We start from the raw sequence: 24331 nt of genomic DNA on the forward strand, positions 1-24331 counted from the left end.
GAGAGAGAGAGAGAGAGAGAGAGAGAGAGAGAGAGAGAGAGGTGACCAGCCACGTGGCAGACATAGAGTAGTATACATAAGTTAAGAGCAAGTGGGGAAGCAAGCCTAGCTTAAGGTCTAACATTCATCAATAAACATAAGCCTCCAGGTCATTATTCAGGAACTGGGGCGGGCACAGAAAAAGCCTGGATGGCTACAATGTGGTGCGGTTGCACGAGGTTGTGTACTATCTGGGAACTGAACTCAGGTCCTCAGCAAAAGTAATACTAAACCACTAACTATATTTCTAGCCCTAACTCTAAGGTCTTTAAAAGAGCTGGCTAAGTTAAAATAAGGTTTTTCTTTCTTTGGGAGAGTGGAGGTGGGACAGGGTTGTGTATTTGGTTGTTTTAGGGAGAGCCCTAATCCAATCTGACTTGCATTCTTATAAGTAATTTGCCAGATGCAATGACATATACCTGTAAACCTAGCACTCAGGAAGCTAAGACAGGGGGACCATAAATTCAAGGTCAACCTAGGTTACAAAATATCACAAATGGCTTCATTTTTGACCATTGCCTGAGAGCTCCCCAAAGGATCAATGTTGGAGGCTGGAACTATCTGGAGCCCTAAGAGGTAAGAACCAACAACAGGAGTTAAGTCATTAATAGTGCAACTTTGAGAAGGTTGGAACTCTGGCCATTTCCTGTCCCTTTGCTTCCCATCCACCATCAGGTGAACAAGACTCTTCTGCCATGAGCCCTTGACACAAAGTGATGTGTCACCATAGGCCAAAGCAATTAAGCCAAACAACTGTAACCCGAAAGCCCAGAAATGGTGAGCCAAGTGTTCTCCTTCTGAGTGTCTTATCACAGTGACAAAAAGTTAATGCAGTCACACTGTGGTTTCCTGTACTTTCAAGATCCAACTTGAGGTCAGTTGGATCTACGTGTGATGATCTTAGCCGAAGGCCAAGAAGAGATATTTGATTGGATCCATACGTTTATTATCTTCATCATCTTGAAAACTTTAAGCCACCAGTTTTTACATTCTCCCCTGCATCTCATTCCTAAACTCCAATTACATGTATACTAGACCGTTAGATATTATCTCACAGGTATGTTTAGCCTTTATTCCCCAAGCAACTTAGTTTAAATGGCTTCTATTGTCATCTTCAAATTCATTGTAATTTTATTTTACAGTCTAATATGATATTAATTGACCCAGAGAGTGAATCATTTACTTTCAAATATTCTGTTTGCTTTCTTCCTTTTTTTTTTTTCTGAGACATCATTTCATCAAACAGCCCAGACTGGCTCAAATTTACTCTACAGTTCAACTTTTGAACTTTTGATCTACTTGCCTCTACCTCCAGGTCATGGGAATACAAGTATGTGCCCCCATGTCCAGTGTATTTAGTGCTGGGATCAAACCCAAGACTTTGTGCATTCTAGGAAAACACTTTACCCTCTGGGCTGCATCCTCAGCTAATACCCTGTGTCTTCAATCCAAGTCTCTCTGATTTTGTTTCTGGCTCACATATTTTCTTTCTTTCTGTCTGTCTGTCTTTCTGTCTGTCTGTTTTTCTTTCTTTCTTTCTTTCTTTCTTTCTTTCTTTCTTTCTTTCTTTCTTCCCACCCTTTAAACCCTGACACCTGGCACTGCAGCACCCTTTTCTGCTAATTCACCATCTCTGTTGTTTCTGGGTGGTTTGTTTTACTTTTCTCTGCTCCGATTGATATTTCAGATTTTTTTTTTCCATTTTGCTTTGTTTTGTTTTTCCAGACAGATTTTTCTCTGTGTAACCTTGGCTGTCCTGGAACTCACTCTGTACACCACACTGGCCTTGAACTCACAGAGATCCTCCTGCCTCTGCCTCTAAAGTGCTGGGATTAAAGGTGTATGTCACTACTGCCTGGCTGATATTTCATATTTTAAAAAATCATTTGTTGTTGGGGCCTCCCAGCTCTCTGCTGCCACTAAGCCACCTGAGGTGGTAATCTTCACATCTGTCAAGGCTGCTCTACTGGCGCTGTCCTTCAAAGTGTCTCCATCACCTGCTGAGAAGACCATTTGATGTTCCAGAGACAACATCCTTTGGACCCATCTACAGACACTCACCTGTGTCTTCAAAGACTGAGGATGGGGACTGGGGTTCCCCCCCCCCCAGCTATATAAACTGAGCTCTTGTCATTAAACCTTGGGCTTCAATCAGAACACCTTTTGTCCTAGCCCCATTTTCTCTCGCCACCATCTCTTCCCTTTCAGCCCAGCCCTGCCTTTCAGGACGGACCCAGACTGAAGTGAGTGTTACTCTGGCAGAAACTCAGAATTTGCTTTTATTTTATGTGAATGAGTGTTTGCCTGCATGTATGTCTGTGCACCACATGGAGTGCCTGATACCTGATGAAGTAGCAGAGGGCGTCAGATCTCCTGGAACTGGAAATAGAGACTGTTGTGAGCCCACTGTATGGGTGCCGGGAATCACACTCAGGTTAACTGAACCATCTCTCCAGCCCTGATTTATTTTTTTAGCTCTGTTCATTTTTTACATGCCTATGAAAATCTATCAGATATTAAATATTGTGACTATTACATTGTTGAAATTGTTAGAGTGTATTGTCTTCCTTAAAGTAATATTCAATTTTGTCCAAACAAAAAAGAGATAAAATTTTCCAAGATTTTTAAAAATTTTTTTATTTTTTTGCTTTGCTTGTATGTTGAGACAGACTTTCTTTATGTAACCCTGGCTGTCCTGGAACTCACTATGTAGACCAGGTTGGTCTCAAACTCACAGAGAGACATCTGCCTCTGCCTTTTGAGTGCTGATATTAAAGGCCTGTGCCCACCACATGTGATGATGGATAGAGAGAGAGAGAGAGAGAGAGAGAGAGAGAGAGAGAGAGAGAGAGAGAGAGATAAGTAGATATATATCTATATATTTATACATATATGAGTGTCGTGCTTCCTCGTATGTATATGTACCACACACTTGCCTAGTGTCCATAGAGACCAGACAAAGGTGTCAGAACTCTTGGAATTGGAGTCATATGTGGTCGTGAGCTGCTATGTACATACATAAGAACATATGCATGCACACACACACACTTCAAAATACAAGTCACAAAATAAATTTAGGGGTTAGATATGGCTCAGTGGTTAAGAGTACTTGCTGCACCATGGTGAACACCAGAGTTCAGATCCCAACACTCATGCAACAAACACCTCTAACTCCAGCCCTCTTCTAGTCTCCCACACAACACACGACATCTATGAAATAAACTTTAAATAAGTTTTTATTCCTCCAGAGTATCTAGTAGCATATAAAGAAGTATATGTGATCAACCCCCTCCTTCCTGAGTAGTAATTTATTTTTCACATTACATTTTTTTAAAAAAAGATAAGGTCTCGCTGGGCATGGTGGCACACACCTTTAATCCTAGCACTCAGGAGGCAGAGGCAGGCGGATTGCTGAGTTCGAGGCCAGCCTGGTCTACAAAGTGAGTTTCAGGACAGCCTGGGCTATACAGAGAAACCCTGTCTTGAAAAACCAAAATAAATAAATATATATATAAGGTCTCCATTTTTAGCCCCAGCTGGCCTTGAACTCACCACTTACCTGAGTCAGCTTCCTCTTCAGTGGTGGGATCACAGGCATGCAGCACCATGCCCAGCTTATTTCAATTTATGCTTTGGGAAGCTTTTAGTTTCAAAAAATACACAACGAAATCTACAAATAAATAGTAACAAGCTTGAGACAGCAGATCCAAGACACCAAGTTCAACTTTCATCTTTAGTTTCCTTGGTTATTTCCTGGAAACTGCCTTCCCTATAGCTTTGTCAGATTCCAGGCTACTTTCAAATTTCATTGGCTCTGTAATTACAATATTACCTTGCCCCACACCAAGCACAGATGGGAAAGCTATTGTTTTCGCCTTTCTGGTTTGCCCGATTGTGGGGTTACTTCTAGTTTGAGATTTTGTTTCTTTGTTATCTTCTCGTGACAGGCAGGGTCTCTTTCCGCAGTCCAGGCTAGTCTTAAACACAGTAGGTAACCAAGATTCACCTCGAACTCCCGGCAATCCTCCTGCCTAAAGACTATTTTTTTTTTTTTTTTTTTTTNTTTTTTTTTTTTTTTTTTTTTGGTTTTTCGAGACAGGGTTTCTCTGTATAGCCCTGGCTGTCCTGGAAGTAAAGACTATTTTTAATCCAAGAATTATTTTAACCCAGGGAACAATTACGGTTTGGGAAATGGAAGGGAAAACGGGAAATATGCTGTTTACACTGCCACTAAACAGCGGTCTCCATCGTGTCTCTTAGCTTCAATCTCTGCGGAATGTTGACGTGTTTGTTTTGTTTTTTGGGTTTTGTTTTTGTTTTTGTTTGGGGGGGTTGGTGTTTGGTTTGGTTTGGTTTGATCTGATTTGGTTTTCCGAGACAGGGTTTCTCTGGGTAGCCCTGGCTGTCCTGGAACTCACTCTGTAGACCTCGAACTCAGAAATCCCCTGGCTTCATTCTCCCTCGGACCTGATCTGTGACGTCAGGTCTGACTTTCTGCCCATTTCCAAAATGGCCTCTCCCGCAGCGTCAAAGTTCTTAGTGCGCATGCGAGACTGGCCTCTCTTCCTGGTAAGATGGCGGTGAATTTAGCGTGTGGTCGCTGGCAGCTTCTGCGACTCCTACGACCCCAGCGTTCGGTAAGATTCCGTCCAAAGCGCGGGGATGCTGCTTTGTCCTTGTCACTTGAGCTGAGGTCACGAGCAGATGCTGACCTGGTCACTGCGATCTGCGTGTCATGACCTCCGGTCGCGTGAGGACAGCACCGGGTTACGTCCCGGGGTTGGTGGCCCGATTTCTCTGTAGCTGTTTGGAAACTGCCTTCGACCCTGAGCCGTGACCTCTGGGCCCTGTCCCCGGGCTTCGGTCACAGGATGCGGGAGACCGGGGCCCGAGCTGAACCCTGCACGCTCCAGTGCATGGCTTCGGGGCCTGCAGTCTGTGCGAGCAGCGTTGCAGCGGCCCGACTGCTGCAGCGCCCCGACTGCTGCAACAGCAGGCTGTCTGCGGGAGAGGCGGGTCACCCGACTGGGACTCAAGGCCTTCCCTTCTCCTTTCACATGGTCAGTTCCATAGCGTCGCAGGGTCCCTGAGACCGCTGGCCGCCGAGCTCCTCGCATCCCGCCGGGGTAATGGGCGGCCACACTCCGCTCTTCTCGCCGTCCTCACTCCTCGCTGCATCAGTACATCTGCCACCCTCTTTGCAGAAGCCCAGGTAAGAGGTTCCCGCCGAGGAAGGGAGCACCACTTCTTGGCCCGTTTCTTTTGGTTCTGTGTTGTTTTGTTTTGTTTTGTTTTGCGGGAGACAGTGAATGTGTAGCAGAGTTCTTCTCACACTCCACGCCCTTCCTCCTAGTATTAGCCTATTTGGAGTAGAAGCAGATTCTCATCACAGTCAGTCAGCTCAGTGAGGAAATGCTAGAAAGTACTGGGAAATTTGTGGGGCAGGCAAAATGACCCAGCTGTACAAAAGCTCTTGCTATGCAGCCCTGGTAACCTGAGTAAAGGTGGACCGGGTTGTGGCACAATCCCAGTAACCCCAGCACTTGGGAGGCAGAGAGGGACAGATCTCTGAATTCAAAGCCAGCTGTGTAGTGTGACCTTGTCTCAAAAAAGAAAAAAAAATTGATGAAGAAGGAAGACAAGAACTGGCTCTACACAAAGTTGGTCTCTGGCTTCCACACATGCTGTGGTATGCATGCCTAGGCACATCACGCACACACAATAAAAATACATTAAATTTTGTATTATATTCATGACACTACCGGAGGAGTGGTGGTAAGCCAATAAAGTGAAATGTGATTGCGGGTTTGTGTGTTTGTGATCTGTGTGATTCTCTGAATACTGTTTCTTAGAAGCCTGAGTAGGATTTTTCTCTGAGGGATTTATTGTATTGTGTTAGGAGTATGTGTGTGATGGTGTGCATGGGCTCATGAGTACCCATTAGAGACCCTGAGGCAGTTACAGGTGGTTATGTGCTGCTCTACAAGGGTGCTGGGAATGGAAAATGGATCCTCTGCAGGAGCTCTTAACCCCTGAGCCATGTCTCGGGTTGTACTCAGTAGCAGAGCTCTTGGTTAGCATCTAGAAGGCCAACCTGAACTACAGAGCAATCAAGATCCTGCCTCCAAAACTAACCTCCCCACCCACCCACTACCATTTAACAAAACAAGAAAGAAAAATTGAAACAAAACAAAAACCAAAAAAAAACTGAGTTGAATTAAAGAGAATTTCGGGCTGAGGGCCAGCTCAGTCAGTGGTCTGTGTTCTTGCCAGATGTGTGTGAGGCCCTGAGTTCAATTTCTAGCACAGAACAAAAGGATTCCAAGTACTGTTGATTTGGAATATGGGAAGGGCGATGGCCATGATGCTCAATTGACTGAAGTCTGGGAAACGTGAAGCAAGTTCCCTGCCTGAAGGGAAGCCATGAGACATTCTCTTAAGTTATCTTGCTAGAGGCAAAAAATAATGTCTTTTGAAAGCAGGATCGTATGGACACTGTTGGCCATCATTGAAGATCAAAAGTAAAAGCAAGAAAATAGAGCCCAGGACTGTTAGCATAAGGGATCCTCAACTTTATACATCCCACTCACGGTACTTGGTCTCGTTCCTCACAGGTCCAGGCACCTCCTGTTGTTCCTGCTCCCTCCATCCCTGCTGCGGTACCAGAGGTAGCTTCTGGAGGAGCTGCAGATGTAATCCAGTGTGCTACAGAACCGAGCTTCACAGAGCTGGGGCTTGGCTCTTACACCCCGGTGGGACTCATCCAGAATCTCCTGGAATATATACATGTCGACCTGGGCCTGCCTTGGTGGGGGGCCATTGCCACATGTAAGAGGACATCCTGAGCAAGGGCGGAGGAGATGGGGGCAGAAATGTAGAGGTCAGAAAGCCGGGTGATTCAAAAAGGGATGGTAGCACTCAGCTTTTAGTTCCTAGAGAGCATTAGAAAGCCACTTATCTACCCCCAGTGTTTGGGAGTAGAGGAAGGAGGGTCAGAGTTCAGTCACCCTTAGTTAATTAAAGAATTCCAGGCTAGCCTTGTACCTTAGTCACTGTTCTGTGGCCATGAAGAGATGCGGTGACCAAAGCAACTCCTATAAAAGAAAGCATCTAACTAGGGACTTGTTTACAGTTTCAAGAGTTTTAGTCTATCATCGTCTCAGGGAGCAGGAAGGCAGACAGCAGAAAGGCAGGCATGGTGCTAGAGAAGTAGCTGAGAGCTACTCCCTGACCCATGGGTGGGGATGGGGTGGGGTTTTTGAAACCTCTGAGCCCGCTCCCACTGACACACTTCCTTTCACAAGGCCACACACACCTCCTAATCCCACTCAAACAGTGCCACAGCCAATAAATCTGATGACTAAGCATTCAAATAGATGAGCCTTCAGAGGCCATTCTCACCCAGACCACCATGTCTGGGCTACATAAAACTTCCTTTTAAAACGTTTTTGAAAACCTTCATTTGAGCTAGATCTGGTGTATACCATTAATCCCAGTCTCGGGGAAGGATGCAGAGACTGGAGGATCTTTGAGGCCAGCCTGGTCTACATAGCAAGTTCTTGGCCAGCAAAGGTAACAGAAACCCTATTGCAGGGGATGGGCAGGCAAAGCTGGAAATGGCTCTGTGGATAAGAGCACAGCTGCTTTTGCAGAGAACCCAGGTTCTATTCCCAGCACCCACACACTGGCTGACATCTGTCTTACTTCAGTTCCAGGGGATGCCTTTTTGGCCATTATGGGCATACAGAAAGACAGGCAAAACACCTATACACATTAAATGAAAATAAAAAATGTTCCTTTATTTTATATGTATGAGTGTGTGCATGTATACCTGTGTACCACATGCATGCAATGCCTGAATCCAGTGACCTTCAACAGCTAAGCAACTGTGCTACCACTAAGACAAATTCCCAAGTCCCTTGGTTTTCTAGAGAGATTGGTTTGGTTTCGTTTGGTTTGGTTTTTTTTTAGATTTATTTATTTATTATATGTAATTACACTTACACTGTAGCTGTCTTCAGACACTCCAGAAGAGGGCGTCAGATCTTGTTACAGATGGTTATGAACCACCATGTGGTTGCTGGGATTTGAACTCCGGACCTTTGGAAGAGCAGTCGCGTGTTCTTACCCACTGAGCCATCTCACCAGCCCTTTTGTTTTGTTTTTAAGATTGATTGATTATATGTAAGTACACTGTAGCTGTCTTCAGACACTCCAGAAGAGAGTCAGATCTCGTTATGGATGGTTGTGAGCCACCATGTAGTTGTTGGGATTTGAACTCAGGACCTTCGGAAGAACAGTCGGTGCTCTTAACTGCTGAGTCATCTCTCCAGCTCCTTTCTAGAGTTTTTTAAAGATTAGTGTGTGTGCACGCACAAGTGCATGTGCGTGCATGTATTTCCCTGTGAGTGTGTACACTTGCCTGTATTGGATCCCTCAGAGCTGGGCTTACAGGCAGTTATGAACCAGCTCTCCGGGGAACTGAGAACCAAACTCGGGCCCTCTGCAAAAGTGCAGTCACTCTGAACCGCTGTGCATTCTCTCCAGCCACTCCCTTGACTTTCTGAAAAGTAAGCCCATCCTTCCTCCTGGGCCCCTTGGGTGAGAGCCACAGTAAGGAGAAGTCTGGAGTGAGCCTCCTAGCTGCAGGCAACTTTAAATTTCACTCCAAGCCTGTGCTGTCTTTTCCAGGTACTGTCCTTGCCCGATGCCTCGTTTTTCCTCTCATTGTGAAGGGCCAGCGAGAAGCAGCCAAGATCCACAACCACATGCCAGAGATGCAGAAGTTTTCCACTCGAATCAGAGAGGCCAAGTTGTCCGGAGACCAGGCTGAGTGTGAGTTGGTTCCAGGGCAGGTGTGGAAGAGAAAGTGAGTTTGCATTTGAGACATTCCACTCGGGGGAAGGAACAGGTGCCACACACAGTGCACAGTCAGGTGTTTTTGACAACTCTAACGGGTTTTCCGTTCCTTGGAAAGAATAGAATGTTAAGCTTCACTGATGTCACTCTTAACCCAGTGATCCATTTCCCTCCCATTACAGTTTACAAGGCCACCATAGAGATGACACGCTATCAGAAAAAGCATGATATTAAACTCTTAAGACCGCTCATCCTACCTCTCACTCAGGTGAGCAGAAATGTGCCCTGCTTATTTATGCCAAATCCGTCAAGTTGTCTCCTGTTTCCCATGTCCTCAGATCCCCAGAAACGCAAGTGGTGGTGGTGTGCGTGGCTTCTAGTAACCTCCTGTTAGGTGTGCTGACTGTTTATCTTGTGTAACAGGCCCCCGTCTTCATCTCCTTCTTTATTGCTTTGAGAGAGATGGCCAACCTGCCTGTGCCCAGCCTCCAGACAGGTGGGCTCTGGTGGTTCCAAGATCTCACCGTGTCTGATCCCATCTACGTCTTGCCACTGGTAGTCACTGCCACAATGTGGTGTGTCCTTGAGGTAAGCTGGGGCTGGCCAAGTGCTAAGCCTGCCAGAAAACAGGGGATAGGGATGGAGTAGTATGCGGAATGTGTGTCGTCTGCCTTCCACTCTCTGGAGAAGGAGAGTTGATGGGTTGCGCCTTGGAATTTATTCTTCTTTCCCTCAACCCCTTTTTGGCAGCTAGGTGCTGAGACAGGGGTGCAGAGCAGTGACCTTCAGTTCATGAGGAACATTATCAGGGTAATGCCCCTAGTGGTCTTGCCTGTGACCATCCACTTCCCCTCGGTAGGTACTAGCTTAGTAGTGGCCTCCATGTCCTCCTGCCTAGTGTCTCTGAACAAGCTGCCTGGGATGCAGCTCTGAGCACCTTCCTTCCTTCCTTCCCCCAGGCAGTGTTCATGTACTGGCTGTCCTCCAACATGTTCTCCCTGTGCCAAGTAGCCTGCCTCCGAATTCCAGCTGTGCGCACAGTGCTTAAGATCCCCCAGCGAGTTGTACACGACCCTGACAAATTGCCTCCTAGGGAAGGCTTCTTGAAGAGCTTCAAAAAAGGTAAGGGCTATTGTGGACAACGCGTCAGCGAGTATCTGTCACCCCAGCAAGCCCGAGGCTGAAGCAGGATTGCACTACCTAGTCAACCCAGGCTATGTAGTGGGCTATGCAACTTGAGACTTTCCTCAGAAAGGAACAGGGGGATCAGGACCAGGAGAAAGTAGCCTAAACATGAGAGAGGAACTTCTCTTCTTCACACACAGGCTGGAAGAATGCTGAAATTGCACATCAGCTCCGAGAGCGGGAACAGCGAATGCAGAAACACTTGGACCTAGCTGCCAGAGGTAAGGAGGCCTTTCAGGCTAAATACTGTCTTCCATTTCTTCTTTCTCTTTGTTTACTGAGATTTTTTTTCTCTTTTCCCAGGTCCCTTACGACAGACTTTTACCCACAATCCTCTGCTGCAGCATGATCCAAATCAACCCCCCAAAGCCCCCAACAGCAGCAACAGCAGCAAAGCAAACACAAAGAAGCCTTGGCAAGACACACTCGGCTGACGTGCTCTGTGCTCACTGGGACGAGACCCCTGCCTCTGCGGACCCCTCCACACAGACTTGATGCTAGGTCCTTGCCCCAGCCCTGAGGACTGCAGCATTTGGAGGTGTTCATTTTAAAAGTTGTTTCCACTGCAGACTCTTACTTGTGTGTATTAAAAGAGCCCTGGAGAGCCAAGCGACCTCCCATCCACAGAGCTAGTAAACCTCTGTCTTGTCTGGGCTTCTTGATGTTAGTTAAATATGGAAGGGGGTTGTGCTTCTGAACACTGCGGGGTGGGAAATGGTTTCCCACACTAGCCCTTGCTCCCAGGAAGGATCTTCATGGTTTATCCCAGTCTTCACAGCTCAGACCTCTACCTCACACACTGCATCTCCATCGAGTTTGCATTCTTGAGGTGCATGGGCAAGACTGTATGACAGCCGCCTCTGTGGTGCTGGGCATTGATCCTATATCTCCAGCCCTGACCATGTTTCTTGACCCCCCCCCCATGATTACTTTTGCAATTTCCTTAAGAAGCAGATATGCTGAAATTCTTAGTCATGATTTAGAAGAATGAAGGGAGTCTAGGGAAAAATGGGTCAGCAAATAAGAGTTCAAATCCCCTGCAGTCATGCGGAAAGCTGAGCATGGCCCTGCTCTTATGCTGTGACACCAGTGTTGTGGGGTGTGGAGACAGGAGGACCACTTGGCTTGCTGGCCATCAGCTTATTAGCTCCAGGGTCAGTGAGATCCGGTCTCTGGGTATAAAGGTGGACATGACAGAGCACGGCGCCTGACACCCTCCTCTGTCCTCTGCACAGTCGCCATACTTTAAGAAGAAGCTGAAGTGTTTATGCACTAGCTTTTTCCATCCGTGACATTTTAGTGCAACAGTTGTGTTGTATTTGTAGAAATCGGTTCTACTGCCATTGGCAGCTGGCTTCAGAGGGAGAAATTGAATCTTTTAATTTCCATGTTTGTCTGAACTGCATAAATACCCCAGAGTCACTAAGTAGAATAAATCCACTCAGACCTTAGGAACATAACCTTTTTATTGTTTTGCATCTGTGACAGTTTTGTGTTCCTCTGAAGGAGACAAGTTTGGAGCATTGTTGGCCCTTGTAAAGGAAAAGAGGAGTGGGTAGGCACACCCAGGTGCTGCCAGAACTGCCCCCAAATGGCCTACTTCCTGCCACAGTCTGCATCATCCATTTATGAAGTCTGAAACAACATGTAGCAAAACAAATAAATTACTCTTCATCCTTCAAAAGCAAGTTCAGAGTGGAAGCTGCCAAGCTTGGGCTCCTGGATGGTGCCTCCAGGGTTCTGGCCAGTGGGAGATATGAAACACCCGTTCTGTCCACACCTCAGAATCCCACGCTCTATTTAGACTTGGGATCTTGTTGGGGCAACTCTCCATCTTCCAAGTCCATTTCTGCAGCAACTGACATACAGAGGATCTGGAGGTACCGTGTGAGAGAGGCTACAAAGAGAATTTAGTTTAATTCAGGAATTAAAACTGGGAACAGGTTCAGGGGGCTGAGTTTAGGGCACCAAAGGGGCTCCAGGAGGGAGTGATTCAATTAAGCCATATGGTTAATGACAGGAGCCAGCTGTGGCAAGGTTTGCAGAAAAGGGCAAAAACCAGTCTATTCGGGTAGCTGACCCACTTGGTTATGCCACACTTACCCACGATCCTGCGGAGGAACAGAGGTCGTTTGTGCTCCGGCACTCTGATGATGAGGAAGTAGAAGGGCAGGCCTGAGAGCGCGATGCCAATGCCGATGAGGGAGTTGATAGTGTCACTGTAAAGTGGGACAGCCACCAGGAAAATGGTGCAGAGGCAGAAGATGATGGGGAAGAAAAGGCTGAGCTAAGGGCACAGAGGAAACAGTTAGCTCAGCATGGGTTGGTTGTTATTTCAAGAGAGTCTCACTTTGTAGCTCAAACAAGCTCAAACTCATCAGCCTGCCTCAGCCTGAGTGCTGGGATTGTAGGCTTTGACTGGTCCCCACACCCAGCTAACTCAGAATTGCTGACAACCAAAACAACCTTTATCCCATAAAGATCAGAGCACCAAAGGGCTTGGAGACAGAACACACTGGGGTAGCACTTACACCTTCCCATTGTCTGTATGCAGCTGCCACCAAGCCCTTGTTTGTTGGGTTTTGGTTGGGGATCGGGGTATGTGGGACACTGAGAGGCAGCCTGATTTCTGATTAAGCTAGGTTTAAAACCCTGGTGACCCTGTAGGAACAGTAGGCGTTTTTGCCACATTCCTAGATACCAGGCTCCTGACATGAGGCAGCAGCTCTCCACTCCATAGGTCTATGGCCATCAGTTACATAAGGGCAACGCCCCAAGCCCCTCCACAGGTAGAGGCTGTGACCACAGATCACATAGCCTCAAGACAGAGCTCCATTTTAATGAGGTACCTAAAGGCCTGAAGGGCTTAACCAATTAAACTCCTCTTCCCAGGCACTCCTCCCTGCAAAAGGTATTTAACTTCAGGCCTGCCCTGAGAAAGTGGGGTACCATCTTTACTCGTCAACTTCCCACCATGACAATAATTACCTTAAAACCATGGCCTGTCTCTTTTCATCGGAGTCCACTGTGGGGAGCAATGGAGCAGGCCTTCATCTAAAGAGCCAGCCCCCTAACCTCTCACAGAAGGCCTCTTAGGGCTCCCAGCTATGGTCTTCACCATGCCAAGCCACCCAAAAGGACTCTCTCCTTCCCAAGGGACCCAATAGGGGCTGTCCTCCTGTCCTTTTCCCTTCAGCCCCGGGCTAGATCCAGTTCATAGGGCCCCCACTCTGTTCTCAGCTCTTCCATGGCATCCAGTAGCATCTGTGGTACCCAAGAGTCTGAGAACCTGATGACCTCAGCCACTGTACTGGCTGGAACCCCCAAGCCAATCTACCAGTCCCCAGGGACCTCAGACTGCACTCCCCCACCCCAAGAGCGGCATCCCGAGGCTTCTCACAGCCCCATGCCTGCTCGGCACCAGCCTGGGGTGCGCATAGTCAAAACTCCTGTATTCCACCTCACCCAGCGGCCGGAGCCCCAAGCAGACACAGGACCCCACCTTTAACCCACAGGGGTGGGGGTGGGGGCTGTTTATTTTAGGGCATTGGGATGAAACAGTGCTGAAGAACCAACCCAAGGCCTTGTGTATGCTAGACAAGTATTCCACCACTGAGCTGTAGCTTCAGTCCTTGCTGGGATTTGTCTGGGGTAGGGGGCAGGTTGTTGGTTTTTCTTTTTTCTTTTTTTCTTTTTTTTTTTTTTTAACTAAAAGAAAAAAACAAACAAAAACACAGGGTCTCATAGCCTAGCCTGGCCATTTACAACTGGTCTTCATGCCTTCACCCCCCAAGGGTTAGGGTAACGGGCATTTGCTTCCTTGTGTTTTGTTTCAGAGTAGTATATTGGGGTTTGTTTTTTTAATGCATGTTTTGCTGCATGAGAAGTTAGAGAGAATATTGGATCCCTTGGAACTGGAGTTAGATGGTTGTGAGCCACCGTGTGGGTGCTGAGAATCAAAGCCAGGTTCTTTGTAAAGTCAAGTACTCTTTGACTCAAGGCTCAGTCAGTGAAAACTGAGCCTTCAGCCCAACCCTTGGGAGATATATATTATACATATAATATTGTATTTGTTTTTCTGGTTTTTTTTTTTTTTTTTATGTTCATTAGTGTTTTGACTGCATGTGTAAAGGTGACAGAAGCCCTGGAACTAGATTCACAGACAGGGGTGAGCCGTCATGTCCATTCTGGGAACCGAAGCTGAGCCCCATGGAAGGGCAACCAGTGCTCTTAACACCCGGAGCCAGTTCTCTCTAGCCCCAAACACTTGATGTTTGGTTTTGGTTTGTTTTTGTTGTTGTTTTGTTTTTTAAGATTTATTTATGTATTTATTTAATATATGTGAGGACAGTGTAGCTGTCTTCAGACACACCAGAAGATGGCATCAGGTCCCATTACAGATGGTTGTGAGCCACCATGTGGTTGCTGGGACTTGAACTTAGGACCTCTGGAAGAGCAGTCTGTGTTCTTAACCGCTGAGCCATCTCTCCGGCCCCTGTCATTTGAGTTTTTAACTGCAAAAAAGTCTGGGTTAAGAAGTCAGCTGTGTCAGCTGGGCACTGGTGGCTGGCACACGCCTTTAATCCCAGCACTCGGGAGGCAGAGGCAGGCAGATTTCTGAGTTCGAGGCCAGCCTGGTCTACAGAGTGAGTTCCAGGACAGCCAGGGCTACACAGAGAAACCCAGTCTCTTAACCGCTGAGCCATCAGCCCTAACCCTTAGGTTTTTTTTAATTGCAGATAAGTGCCACTATGCCTGGCCTAGGGAAAGGATAACTTCTTGTAAGGTCCCTGCGGTGGCAGCACTAGTACTAAATGGAGCAAAGGTCGGTAAGGAGGATGGATTACCTTGAGAGGGCGTGGCCGGTCCGGGTCCTTCCATCGTAGGTAAAGCTGACCCACAATAGAGAGGCCCACAAAGAACCAGTAGCTGAAGCTATAGTAGTTAATGAGCTGGAAGATGTCCTCCACGCACAGGTAGACCAGGGCCAAGACACCCTGTTGGTGCAAGTCCAAAGTCAGCTCCTCTCTGGCTTCCTTCCCACTCAGTCCCTCCCAGGTCACAGCCTCACAGTCTGCAAGTCGGCCTTCCGCCCCCAACGCTGGAGCACTCTTGGTGCGGTACCCCTCTCTATTAAAAGATAATTGCCAGCCGGGCAGTGATGGCGCACGCCTTTAATCCCAGTACCTGGGAGGCAGAGGCAGGGAGCATTTCTGAGTTTGAGGCCAGCCTGGTCTACAGAGTGAGTTCCAAGAAAGCCAGGGCTACACACAGAAACCCTGTCTCAAAAAAAAAAAAAAAAAAAAAAAGATAATTGCCTTTAGCTGGGCAGTGGTGGCGCACGCCTTTAATCCCAGCACTCTGGAGGCAGAGGCAGGTGGATCTCTGAGTCTGAGGCCAGCCTGATCTACAGAGCAAGCTCCAAGACAGCTAGGGCTACACAGAGAAACCCTGTCTCAAAAAACAAAGAAGATACTTCCCTCTCAACTGGATTTTCAGTGCATTCTTCAAACCTTTGCCAGGTTAACCCTAACACTTTAAGCGTCTTAGGCAGAAGTCTTAGGTGAAACCCTGTAGACTCTCCAACTAACACTTACACTTCTCTGACACGGCTCCACAAAGCTTTGTCACAGGACTTTGTGATGCTGTCTGCCTTAACTCCACAACCCTAACCTTCATACCCCACCTTTAAAATGCCCTCCTCCAACAATTTTTTTCTCAGCCAACTTCTTTTTCTCTTAAAGAATGCATCGCATCCTATTGTGGCTGTTACTCATTACCATGTAGCCTGGCTCTCCTTCTCTTGGGCCACATGCAGTTGGCACTTTTCACAGAAGTTTGAATCTTAGAAACTCCGTCTACTGATAGCCCAGTGCATCAGGAGTTTCCAAGCCAGAACCCTCTTTATGGCTTTTAGGAACCCAGACGAGCCACATCTAGTACTAGTAAGTCCCTCCACAACCTGGCTGGCAGGCTCACTCACATTGAAGAGAAGAGAAGGCACTGGTGTGAACCGTTCAACGTGAACCATACAGATGGCGTCAGGGAGGTGGCCTTCTCTCGAGCCCACAAATAAAAGCCTGTTGAGATACAATAAGAGAAGCTGACAGAACTGTGGGGCACCCGCCACACCATTCTCCCTCTCTGGTATCCCTTCCAAAGGTCTGAATAACAGAAGGGAGTTCAGTGTGGAGCTTAGAACTGGGGGCGGCTAACGGGAACAAGAAGAAAGGGATGGGGAATACCAGCAACTGGGACCCCGGTCCTAGAAGTCTCTGCCAAAGCTATTCATGATACCCACGCTGTGAGCAAAGAGGGACAGTCCTACCTGGAAGCGGCCACGATGGAGGCGTTGAGCCCACCGAAGCAAGAGAATGCAACCGCCACTGGAATGATCCAGTTGAATACTCCAAAAATTTGATCTGCAAAGGTCTAGGAAAAAAGACCAGAAGTCATTTGCAGATCCTAGCAGGACGCCCAGACATATGCCCAAAGTCCTCAGGAATCCAGTCCCTCCCACTGTGAAGGTAACAGGACCTTCTTGAAAGCCCAGTATCCTTGTGCTCTTATCAGGCTGTCGACTCCCTTCCCAGGACTGAGCGAACTGGAACATGTCCAGAAGCCCACAACACACCCTCAACCTGCGAGTGAAAATCCTTTACCACGGCAACAGCGTCACTGGCCAGGATTTCCTTTATGTCTAGCACACTGTAATAGGCCACATTGGTCAAGAGGTAGATGATGGTGACGATGGGCATGGAAATGCCAATGGAGAGGGGCAAGTTCCTACAGCCAAACAGAAAGGAAAAGGATCTGTCAGTTCCACCATCGTGTCCCTACCTCTCTGTCCTTAGGTCTGCCATGCCATCCTCTCTAGGGATGCAGATGGCTGTGGTTCCCGGGTCCTTTGCCCTTGAGGTTGCCTTGAAGTGTTGGCGTAAGCTCTAAACCCTTAAAAACTAACAAGTACTAGGGGGAGAAATACCCCAGTACAGAAGTTATGCAGAGAAGGTGACACTGCCGTAGTAGCTCTTGCTTATGGTTCCCACTCCCTGAAGGCGTGGTAGGAGGATCCCAAGTTCAGGATCTGCAGGGACCATTCAGTGGAATCATCTCAAGTGAAAACAGGCTAGAGGTGGCTCAGTGTTGAGAGCATCTGTTGCTCTTGCAGATGACCTGGGTTCAATTCCCAGCACCCATGTGGTAGCCCACGGTGGTCTGTGACTCCAATTCCAGAAGATTTGAAACCCTCTTCTGGCCTCTGAGTCCACTGGGCATACATATTTGCAGAAAAAAAAAAAAAAACAGACACACAAAAATTTTATAACTATTCTTAAAATAAAAAATAAAGCAGGGCTGAGGGCAGAGCTTAGTGTAAAGTATTTGTCTAGCACGCCCGAGGGTCCTAGTGGTACCCAATCTCCAGTACCACTGGAAGACAGCAACAAAAGCAGGGACCGACCAAGGGTTACATTATGTTCCAGTATAACAGGAAGGTGGGTGTGATTCCTTTCTACAACCAGGAGTCAGGTAAGGACCTGTCTCTGAGCTCTGCCAGTGTATCTTCAAGGTAAGAAACAAGAAACTAGAGAGGCAGGTTGTGGATCTCACTTCTTCGTCAGTAGAAAGAATAATGTGTGCATCCAAACAAGGAAGTCATTTCAGAGAATTCCAGGTGCCATTCTAACTGGCAGCCATGAAAAAGGCACAATGACACCTTAAGGTCTCTCAAGTGCAAAAAGATCGCTGTCTATATAAATGCCAAAAATGAGGAATAAATATGGGAATTGGATCTGGGATCCAGGACACATTTGCAGTGGTTCAACCTGTGGGTCTCAACCCCATCCTACAGATCAGATATTTACATTACAATTCATAACAGCAAAACTACAGTTATGAAGTAGCAACCAAAATAACCACAGTTAGGGGTCACCACAACGTGAGGAACCGTATTAAAGGGTTGTGGCATTAGGAAGGTTGAGAACCACTGCTCTCTAAAGCCTTGAGCATGCTAACAAATGCTCTACCATGAGCCCTGTCCTAACCCCTCTGTTAATGTTGACAGGGTCTCAGTAAGTTTCTGCAAGAGGCCTTGAATTCACTCTGTACTTGGCTTTGAACTTGTGATGCTCCTGCCTCAGCCTTCAGAGTGAGGCTTTACCATGAGCCAGGGTTGTAAATTATCTGGAGTCATTCTGCTTCTTGCCAGTAGATGGAAGCACCACTCCCCAGTCTCCTTTCCCTTCTAGCACCCCCCACTCCTGGGTCACAGTGCCAGCAGCTGTATACCAGAAAAGCGACTTGGCTTTCAAAGCCAACAGCTAAATGGTGTGAGAATTGTTATAATTTAGGGAAACTACTTCCTGGCAAATCTTAGTTTCTAGGATCATAATCTTTTAGAGCCAGGAAAGGCCATGGAGATCCTGTAATTCCACCCTCTTAATGTTATGCTACCGAAGCAGGCAAGGGCTAGGGAAATGGCTCAGTCCATGAAGCCACTTGCCTGGGTTTGACCTCAGAGCCTACATGGAAATGGTTGATGCATTGTGGAGGATGGGGCGCACTTGTAATCCCAGAATCAGAGAGTCGGGAACAGAAGGACCCTAGGGTTCCACAGCCAGCCGGCCTAGCCTAATTCGCAAGCTCCAAGTCAGTGAAGGAATCAGTCTCCAAAACAAAGATGGGAGCTGGAGAAATGGCTCAGCTGCTACAAACCCAAGTCCCTTCTGAGGACCCAGGTTCTGTTCCGAGCTTGCACATTAATGGCTCACAGCTGTCTAATGCACAGCTAAGCACTCAGGCACACACAGAGACATATAAAATAAATACATTGTTTTAAAGTACACAGGACCTAAGGAATAACACCGAAGTGGTTTCCACAAGCATTGTGTGCACACACCCCGGGCACACACTTATACAAAAAAAGCACCAGGCAAACTGAGCATTGTCAAGAAGATTACAGATCCGAGGCCAGCATGAACTACATACATAGTGAGATACTATCACAGAAAGGAAAGCAGGGGGGGGGGGGAGGAGTTTTAGTAAAGAAAATCAAGGAATGGCCAGGTATGGTGGTGCATGCCTTTCAACCCAACACTTGGGAGGCAAAAGAACTTGATCTCTGGGATTTTTTGAGGTCAGTACGGTCTGCAGAATGAGTTCCAGACCAGTCAGGCCTACACTGCCAGAGCTTGTCTCAAAGCAAAATGAAGGAAGAAAACGTAACAGCAAGTTCATGCCTACAAAAAAGAAAAAAGGATTCTGTCAAAGAAATACAGACCCCCAAGACCTGTCCGTGGCTCACCACCCAAAGCTCTTCATCTGTACCATTGCAGGGCAGGCCGTTGAGAGCAGTGTGGTGAGGGAGCCCAGTGAATGGCTGGAACAGTTCCACACTATCGGCAGGAATCAGGACAGAGGGAAAGGACCCAGAAGGGAAACGGAAGAAGTTCCATCGAAGGTAGTACTATGACCCAAAATTATCTGTGAGGGGGTAAGGGTGAGTGAAGATCTGAAGACAGAAAAAGCTTTATGAGATTATCTCAGTGTTCCTCAGATTAGGTCACAACTCTGGAGGTAAGAGCGACCCTCTTGCCTCACCCTCCTAGGTAGCTGGCAAGGACCCTGTGGGTGTCTAGAGGCGTATTTAAGCACTAAGTATAACCCGCTTTATTTTAGGTAGAAATAGTGCATGTACAGACTTTCCTAAAAGGGTTTATAAAGCATATGCAAGAAAGTGCACATCTTAACATAGTTACTGCAACCATGGACAAGTTATATCTCTAGGTCTTAAATCTGTTAAAATTCAGGCTGGTTGAATGAATCGGCACGGCTAGCCCTGGTGTGGACGGGTGGCGGTGAGGTACCTACCTCTCGGGATTTCTGATCTCTTCGGTGACATAGTTAAGGGTGTCCCAGCCCGAGTAGGAGAACAGAGCTGAATATAGGGCCAAAGCAATGTCACCCATTGCAAAGGATGAGCCCTCAAAGGAGTTCTCAAAGTTAGCTGTGGCTCCTGGAAGGTGAGAACAACGGAAGACAAGGTTTAATGGCCCACTCCTACCTCAGCTGATCCTGAAAGGGGAAAATGCATATGGTAATAACAGCAGAGAAATGGCTGCGAGGGAGCCATGGAGGGCGTGGGGACAGAAGAAAGGTGTCTACAGAGGGCCAAGGTGCAGGAAACTGTGGAGGCGGTCATGACAGGAAGAACTCAAGTGACTGTCCAGGATAAGAAACTACCACAGAGCCCCACAGGGCTAGAAACTGGGGTGGTGTTCTGCTCTACAATGCAGGCTGCCTGAGCCCTACCTACTCTCTAACACTAGTCAGGAATAACATGGGAGGAGGAGAGAAGAGATGAGGTTCAGTATGCCCAGGTCAACAGGAGACACTGGGAAGGCTTCGGACCTGGAGACCAGGTGGGAGAGATGTCAAGGCGTGCACTTCAGCCTGCTCATCTCCAAGGCACAAGCGGCAGAGCAAGAGCATTAGGCCCAGCAAGCTGAGTAAGCCAATCCCCAGGGCGCAGCTGTCAGCCCCTCTGCCAAGGTCAGTTTGCTGTGGGAGGCAGCATAGCAAGAAGGACAGGCTTTGGAGTGTCTGCGGGGGGGGGGGGGCACAAGTTTCAGCTCTTCTACTTAACCACTGGGAACTTGGGCAACATGATCAACCTGGGGACTTTGTTGCTTTAAAATAGGGTCGTGCTGTGTAGCCCTGGCTGGTCTGGAACTCGATATGTAGACCAAGCTGGCCTCAAACTCAAAGATGCACCCAACTCTACCTCTGAGTGCTGGGATAGAACATAAACCCCCACCCCCACCACCCCCAGCTTTTGTTTTTGTTTTGAGATAGGCCCTTCTGTGTCCCAGGCTGGCCTCGAGTTCTCTATGTAGCTGAGGATGATCTTTAACTCCTGAGCTCCTTAGTGCCACCTCACGAGTACTGGCATTATACGTGTGTTCCATGGCCTGTTTCCTCACTTATATAAAAGGAATACAGTGCCTACCACATATGGTATTTGGAGATTTAAATAAGGTTAGTTAGAGACACCTCGTGAAGATATAGATCTGAGATACACCACTTGCCTAGCAGGGCCTAGAACTCTGGATCTGATCCCCAACACTCCAAAGAAAAAGAAAAAAAAAAAAAAAAAAAAGGAAAGTTTAATAAAGTTAGTTGCTATTTTTTTTTTCTTACCCTGGCCAAGTCTAACAATGCCTGCAATGATGACTGCAATCAGCGCCAACACCTTAGCGTAGGTGAAAATATCTTGGACCAGGGTTCCCCACTTGACATAGGCACAGTTAATGAAGGTTAAGAGACCTGAAAGAAAAATAACACTGACCGTGACCTACCCTCTGCACTTGGAGGGCCTCAGACTCCCAAGCAGCTGCCCCAGCGCCACTCGTGGAGATGAACCCATCACATGGAGTCAGCTATGTGTTTGGACCCCGATTATCCTCAGCTTCATCACTGCAAGGCACTTGGCTGAACACTTGTATTTACACTGCCACATCCCCAAGCCCTAGCACCTTAAACTAGTGTCACAGAACAAGGTGGCAAAATTCCTGGTCACAGAAGTGAGAGGCACCTGGGAGTTGTACAGATTACAGGTGTATTCTGGTCCTTCATTCTTTAACACCCTTCTCTCCTTCCTATCACACACACATACACACACACACACACACACACACACACACACACACACACAGCTAGAACCCAACATCATTCCAGCTCTATACTGTTGTTATTAACCTTGACAAGTACTGCTGTAATTTATCCAGTGTCTAGTCTAACAGGACAGTTTGTGTGTCCAAGGATTAGAATAGAGACCAAACTTCCAGTCCCATGCCCACCGGCCTGTGCATTGTAAAACTCTTGCAGCTAAAACAAGTTCCCGCAGAAAGAGGGCAGAGCACTTTTCCTGCCAGAATAAGGCAACAACAGTATGAGCCATAAACATTCCTCAAGTCCTTCCACCCTGGGCTGGAGGCAATCCCTCTGCCTAGGGGAACTCAGGGAAAGTTCACAGACCATCCTCAGAGTAAGGGTTCGCAGCAGGGTGTGACAGTCTCTTGCCAAGGGGTGTGGCATATGAACATACCCATTCTTCGAAAACGAGTCCCTATCTTCCGTCAAAATCTGAGTAGTAGCTGAGGGTGTGGCTTGGTTGTAGATGGTGTGTTCCAGTGTGTGAAAGTCCTGGGCTCAAATTCTTTCACACACCCCCCCCCAAAAAAATAAATAAAATAACAATCTCAGGAAAATCCATTAGCCCAAAAGCTACACTCTATTACTCAGGAAGAAATTCAAGAAGGGAAGCCTCGCATGCTATGAGGCTGACTGGTAGCTTGGGGGAGTGGGAAGGGGGAAACAAGAGGCAGAGGCAACATCCCTGAGGCCCATCATGCAGCCTCTTCAGCAAGCAGGCATCTGCATCCCCCTCAACCCTGCGCCCACCCCCATGCCACAGAGAATCAATGTCCACCTTCTTCTAGCTCAGCGACTGGAACGCCCCCACAGAGCACTTGACCAGCAAGTCTCCCTCCAGTGGCTCTCAGAGCAATGCTGGCCTTGCCAGTGAGGAAAGGGAAAGGCCAGCGTAGGTCTTGTTTGATTTGGGCTACCAACACAATCTTAAAAAAAAAAATCCAAACCAAACAAAAGAAACCACTCCAAGCCCAAGGGCATCGGCTCAGGCCCTCAGGCAGAAGACTGGGACAGGTTCTCCTTGTGTTAGGTCCAAAGGAGACTCCAATTCCCCAAACCCCAAAACACAATCCAAATATCCAGAAATGGGCTCAACCTGGACTAGAGGAAGATTTCTGGAGGTTAGATAAAAGCCAGCATTCCTCGGGACCCTGCAAAGCCAGCTCCCCTCTACCAAAAGGAGTCTTTCCCCATCACTGGCAGAGGATACAAATGGCTACCTGTGGTACCTATTCGCATCCCTGCATACTGGCCTCTAGGCTCCCTCAGTATCACAGGCACCTGTCAAAGTCCACACAGCATCTAGCTAGTCTCACCTCCTCCCCTCCAGTTCACAGGCTTCCCNCCCCCCCCCCCACTCTGCTCACCCTCCCCCTTGCCTCCCCCACCCCTCCCTCAGCTCCACCCCACTGCTCTTGCTTTTTGTTCTAGTCTCTATCCCTGCCTTCCTCCCCTCTCTCCAGATAGCCCTGCCGGAGTCCAGTCTGCCGGCCATGTTCAGCCTACTGCTTTCTCTCTCTGCTTGGGGCTCTTCCAGGTGCCTCTGGCGTTTCTCTTTCTCTTGTCTACAATAAAAACCTTCCCCTTCACCATACCATGGAGCAGCTCCTGTCATCACTTTATACACCTACAAACTTTAATCTGAGGTCACCTTGGATTGGATGGTGACTCTCAAGCCAGCCTGGACTATAGAGACCCCATCTCAGAAGAAAAGAAAGCAATCTTACTAACGCGGAGTCCTGACAATGCCCTCAGGCTCTGCAGACCTCCTACAATCATTAGGTCCTGGCCTTGTTGTGATTCTGGTCCAGAGGCCTCCACTAAGAAACAGGGAGAATAAGCCATCTTCTCTTCCAGTCTTCCTTCTAACTTTACTGTGTCTGTGTGTGTGCTCACCCCTACAGGCACATGTGTGTGTTTGCTCACCCCTACAGGCACATGAGTGTGTGCTCACCCCTACAGGCATACGTGAAAGCCAATGTCGGGTGTCTTCATCCAACACCTCTCCACCTTATCTTTTTTTTTTTTTTAAAGATTTATTTATTTATTATATGTAAGTACCCTGTAGCTGTCCTCAGACACTCCAGAAGAGGAAGTCAGACCTTGTTAAGGATGGTTGTGAGCCACCATGTGGTTGCTGGGATTTGAACTCTGCACCTTTGGAAGAGCAGTTGGGTGCTCTTACCTGCTGAGCCATCTCACCAGCCCCTCTACCTTATCTTTTATTATAGTTATTCCCATGTAAGTGTGCATGCCACAACACACACGTGCAGGTCAGAGGACAACTTGTAGGAGTCAATTCTCTCCTTCCGCCATGTAGAGCTCAGGGGTCAAACTTAGGCCTGGTGGCAGGATCCTTTACTGGCTAAGCCATATTGTCAGCTTGTCCACCCTACTCTTTTGAGATAATCTCCCTGCACCTGGAACCCATCGATTTCCCCCAGGTACTCAGCAAGCTGGCTCTTTAAGCAGGCCCTGAGGGTCTAAACTCAGGTCGTCCTTTCTCGAGCAGCAGGCACATTGCCCAGTGAGCCGA

The 24331-nt window shown here is 47.7% G+C and overlaps 2 protein-coding genes across 8 annotated transcripts in view; one reads left to right on the top strand and one right to left on the bottom strand.

The window, feature by feature from the left end:
* The first annotated feature begins 4600 nt into the window (after nt 1-4600).
* On the top strand, nt 4601-11543 carry Oxa1l (OXA1L mitochondrial inner membrane protein). The gene is made up of 10 exons (XM_021203367.2): nt 4601-4676; nt 5105-5251; nt 6654-6867; nt 8731-8874; nt 9081-9166; nt 9322-9486; nt 9649-9753; nt 9858-10020; nt 10224-10304; nt 10387-11543. The coding sequence occupies exons 1-10, from the start codon at nt 4614-4616 to the stop codon at nt 10515-10517; spliced, it is 1299 nt and encodes a 432-aa protein (XP_021059026.1). The 5' UTR covers nt 4601-4613; the 3' UTR covers nt 10518-11543.
* A 68-nt stretch (nt 11544-11611) lies between these two features.
* Slc7a7 (solute carrier family 7 member 7) overlaps nt 11612-24331 on the bottom strand; it is a 46353-nt gene continuing 33633 nt past the window's right edge. For all 7 annotated transcript variants that reach the window (XM_029541567.1, XM_029541569.1, XM_029541566.1 and 4 more), the window contains 8 exons: nt 21283-21408; nt 19954-20098; nt 16746-16869; nt 16412-16515; nt 16067-16163; nt 14931-15080; nt 12187-12370; nt 11612-11980 (listed from right to left, as the gene is read on the bottom strand). In XM_029541567.1, the coding sequence (XP_029397427.1) occupies nt 11880-11980; nt 12187-12370; nt 14931-15080; nt 16067-16163; nt 16412-16515; nt 16746-16869; nt 19954-20098; nt 21283-21408 (1031 nt within the window). In that variant the 3' untranslated portion in view covers nt 11612-11879. The remainder of the gene's footprint in view (nt 11981-12186; nt 12371-14930; nt 15081-16066; nt 16164-16411; nt 16516-16745; nt 16870-19953; nt 20099-21282; nt 21409-24331) is intronic.

The sequence above is a fragment of the Mus pahari genome, chromosome 8, assembly GCF_900095145.1.
Source record: "Mus pahari chromosome 8, PAHARI_EIJ_v1.1, whole genome shotgun sequence".
Classification (NCBI taxonomy): Eukaryota; Metazoa; Chordata; class Mammalia; order Rodentia; family Muridae; genus Mus; species Mus pahari.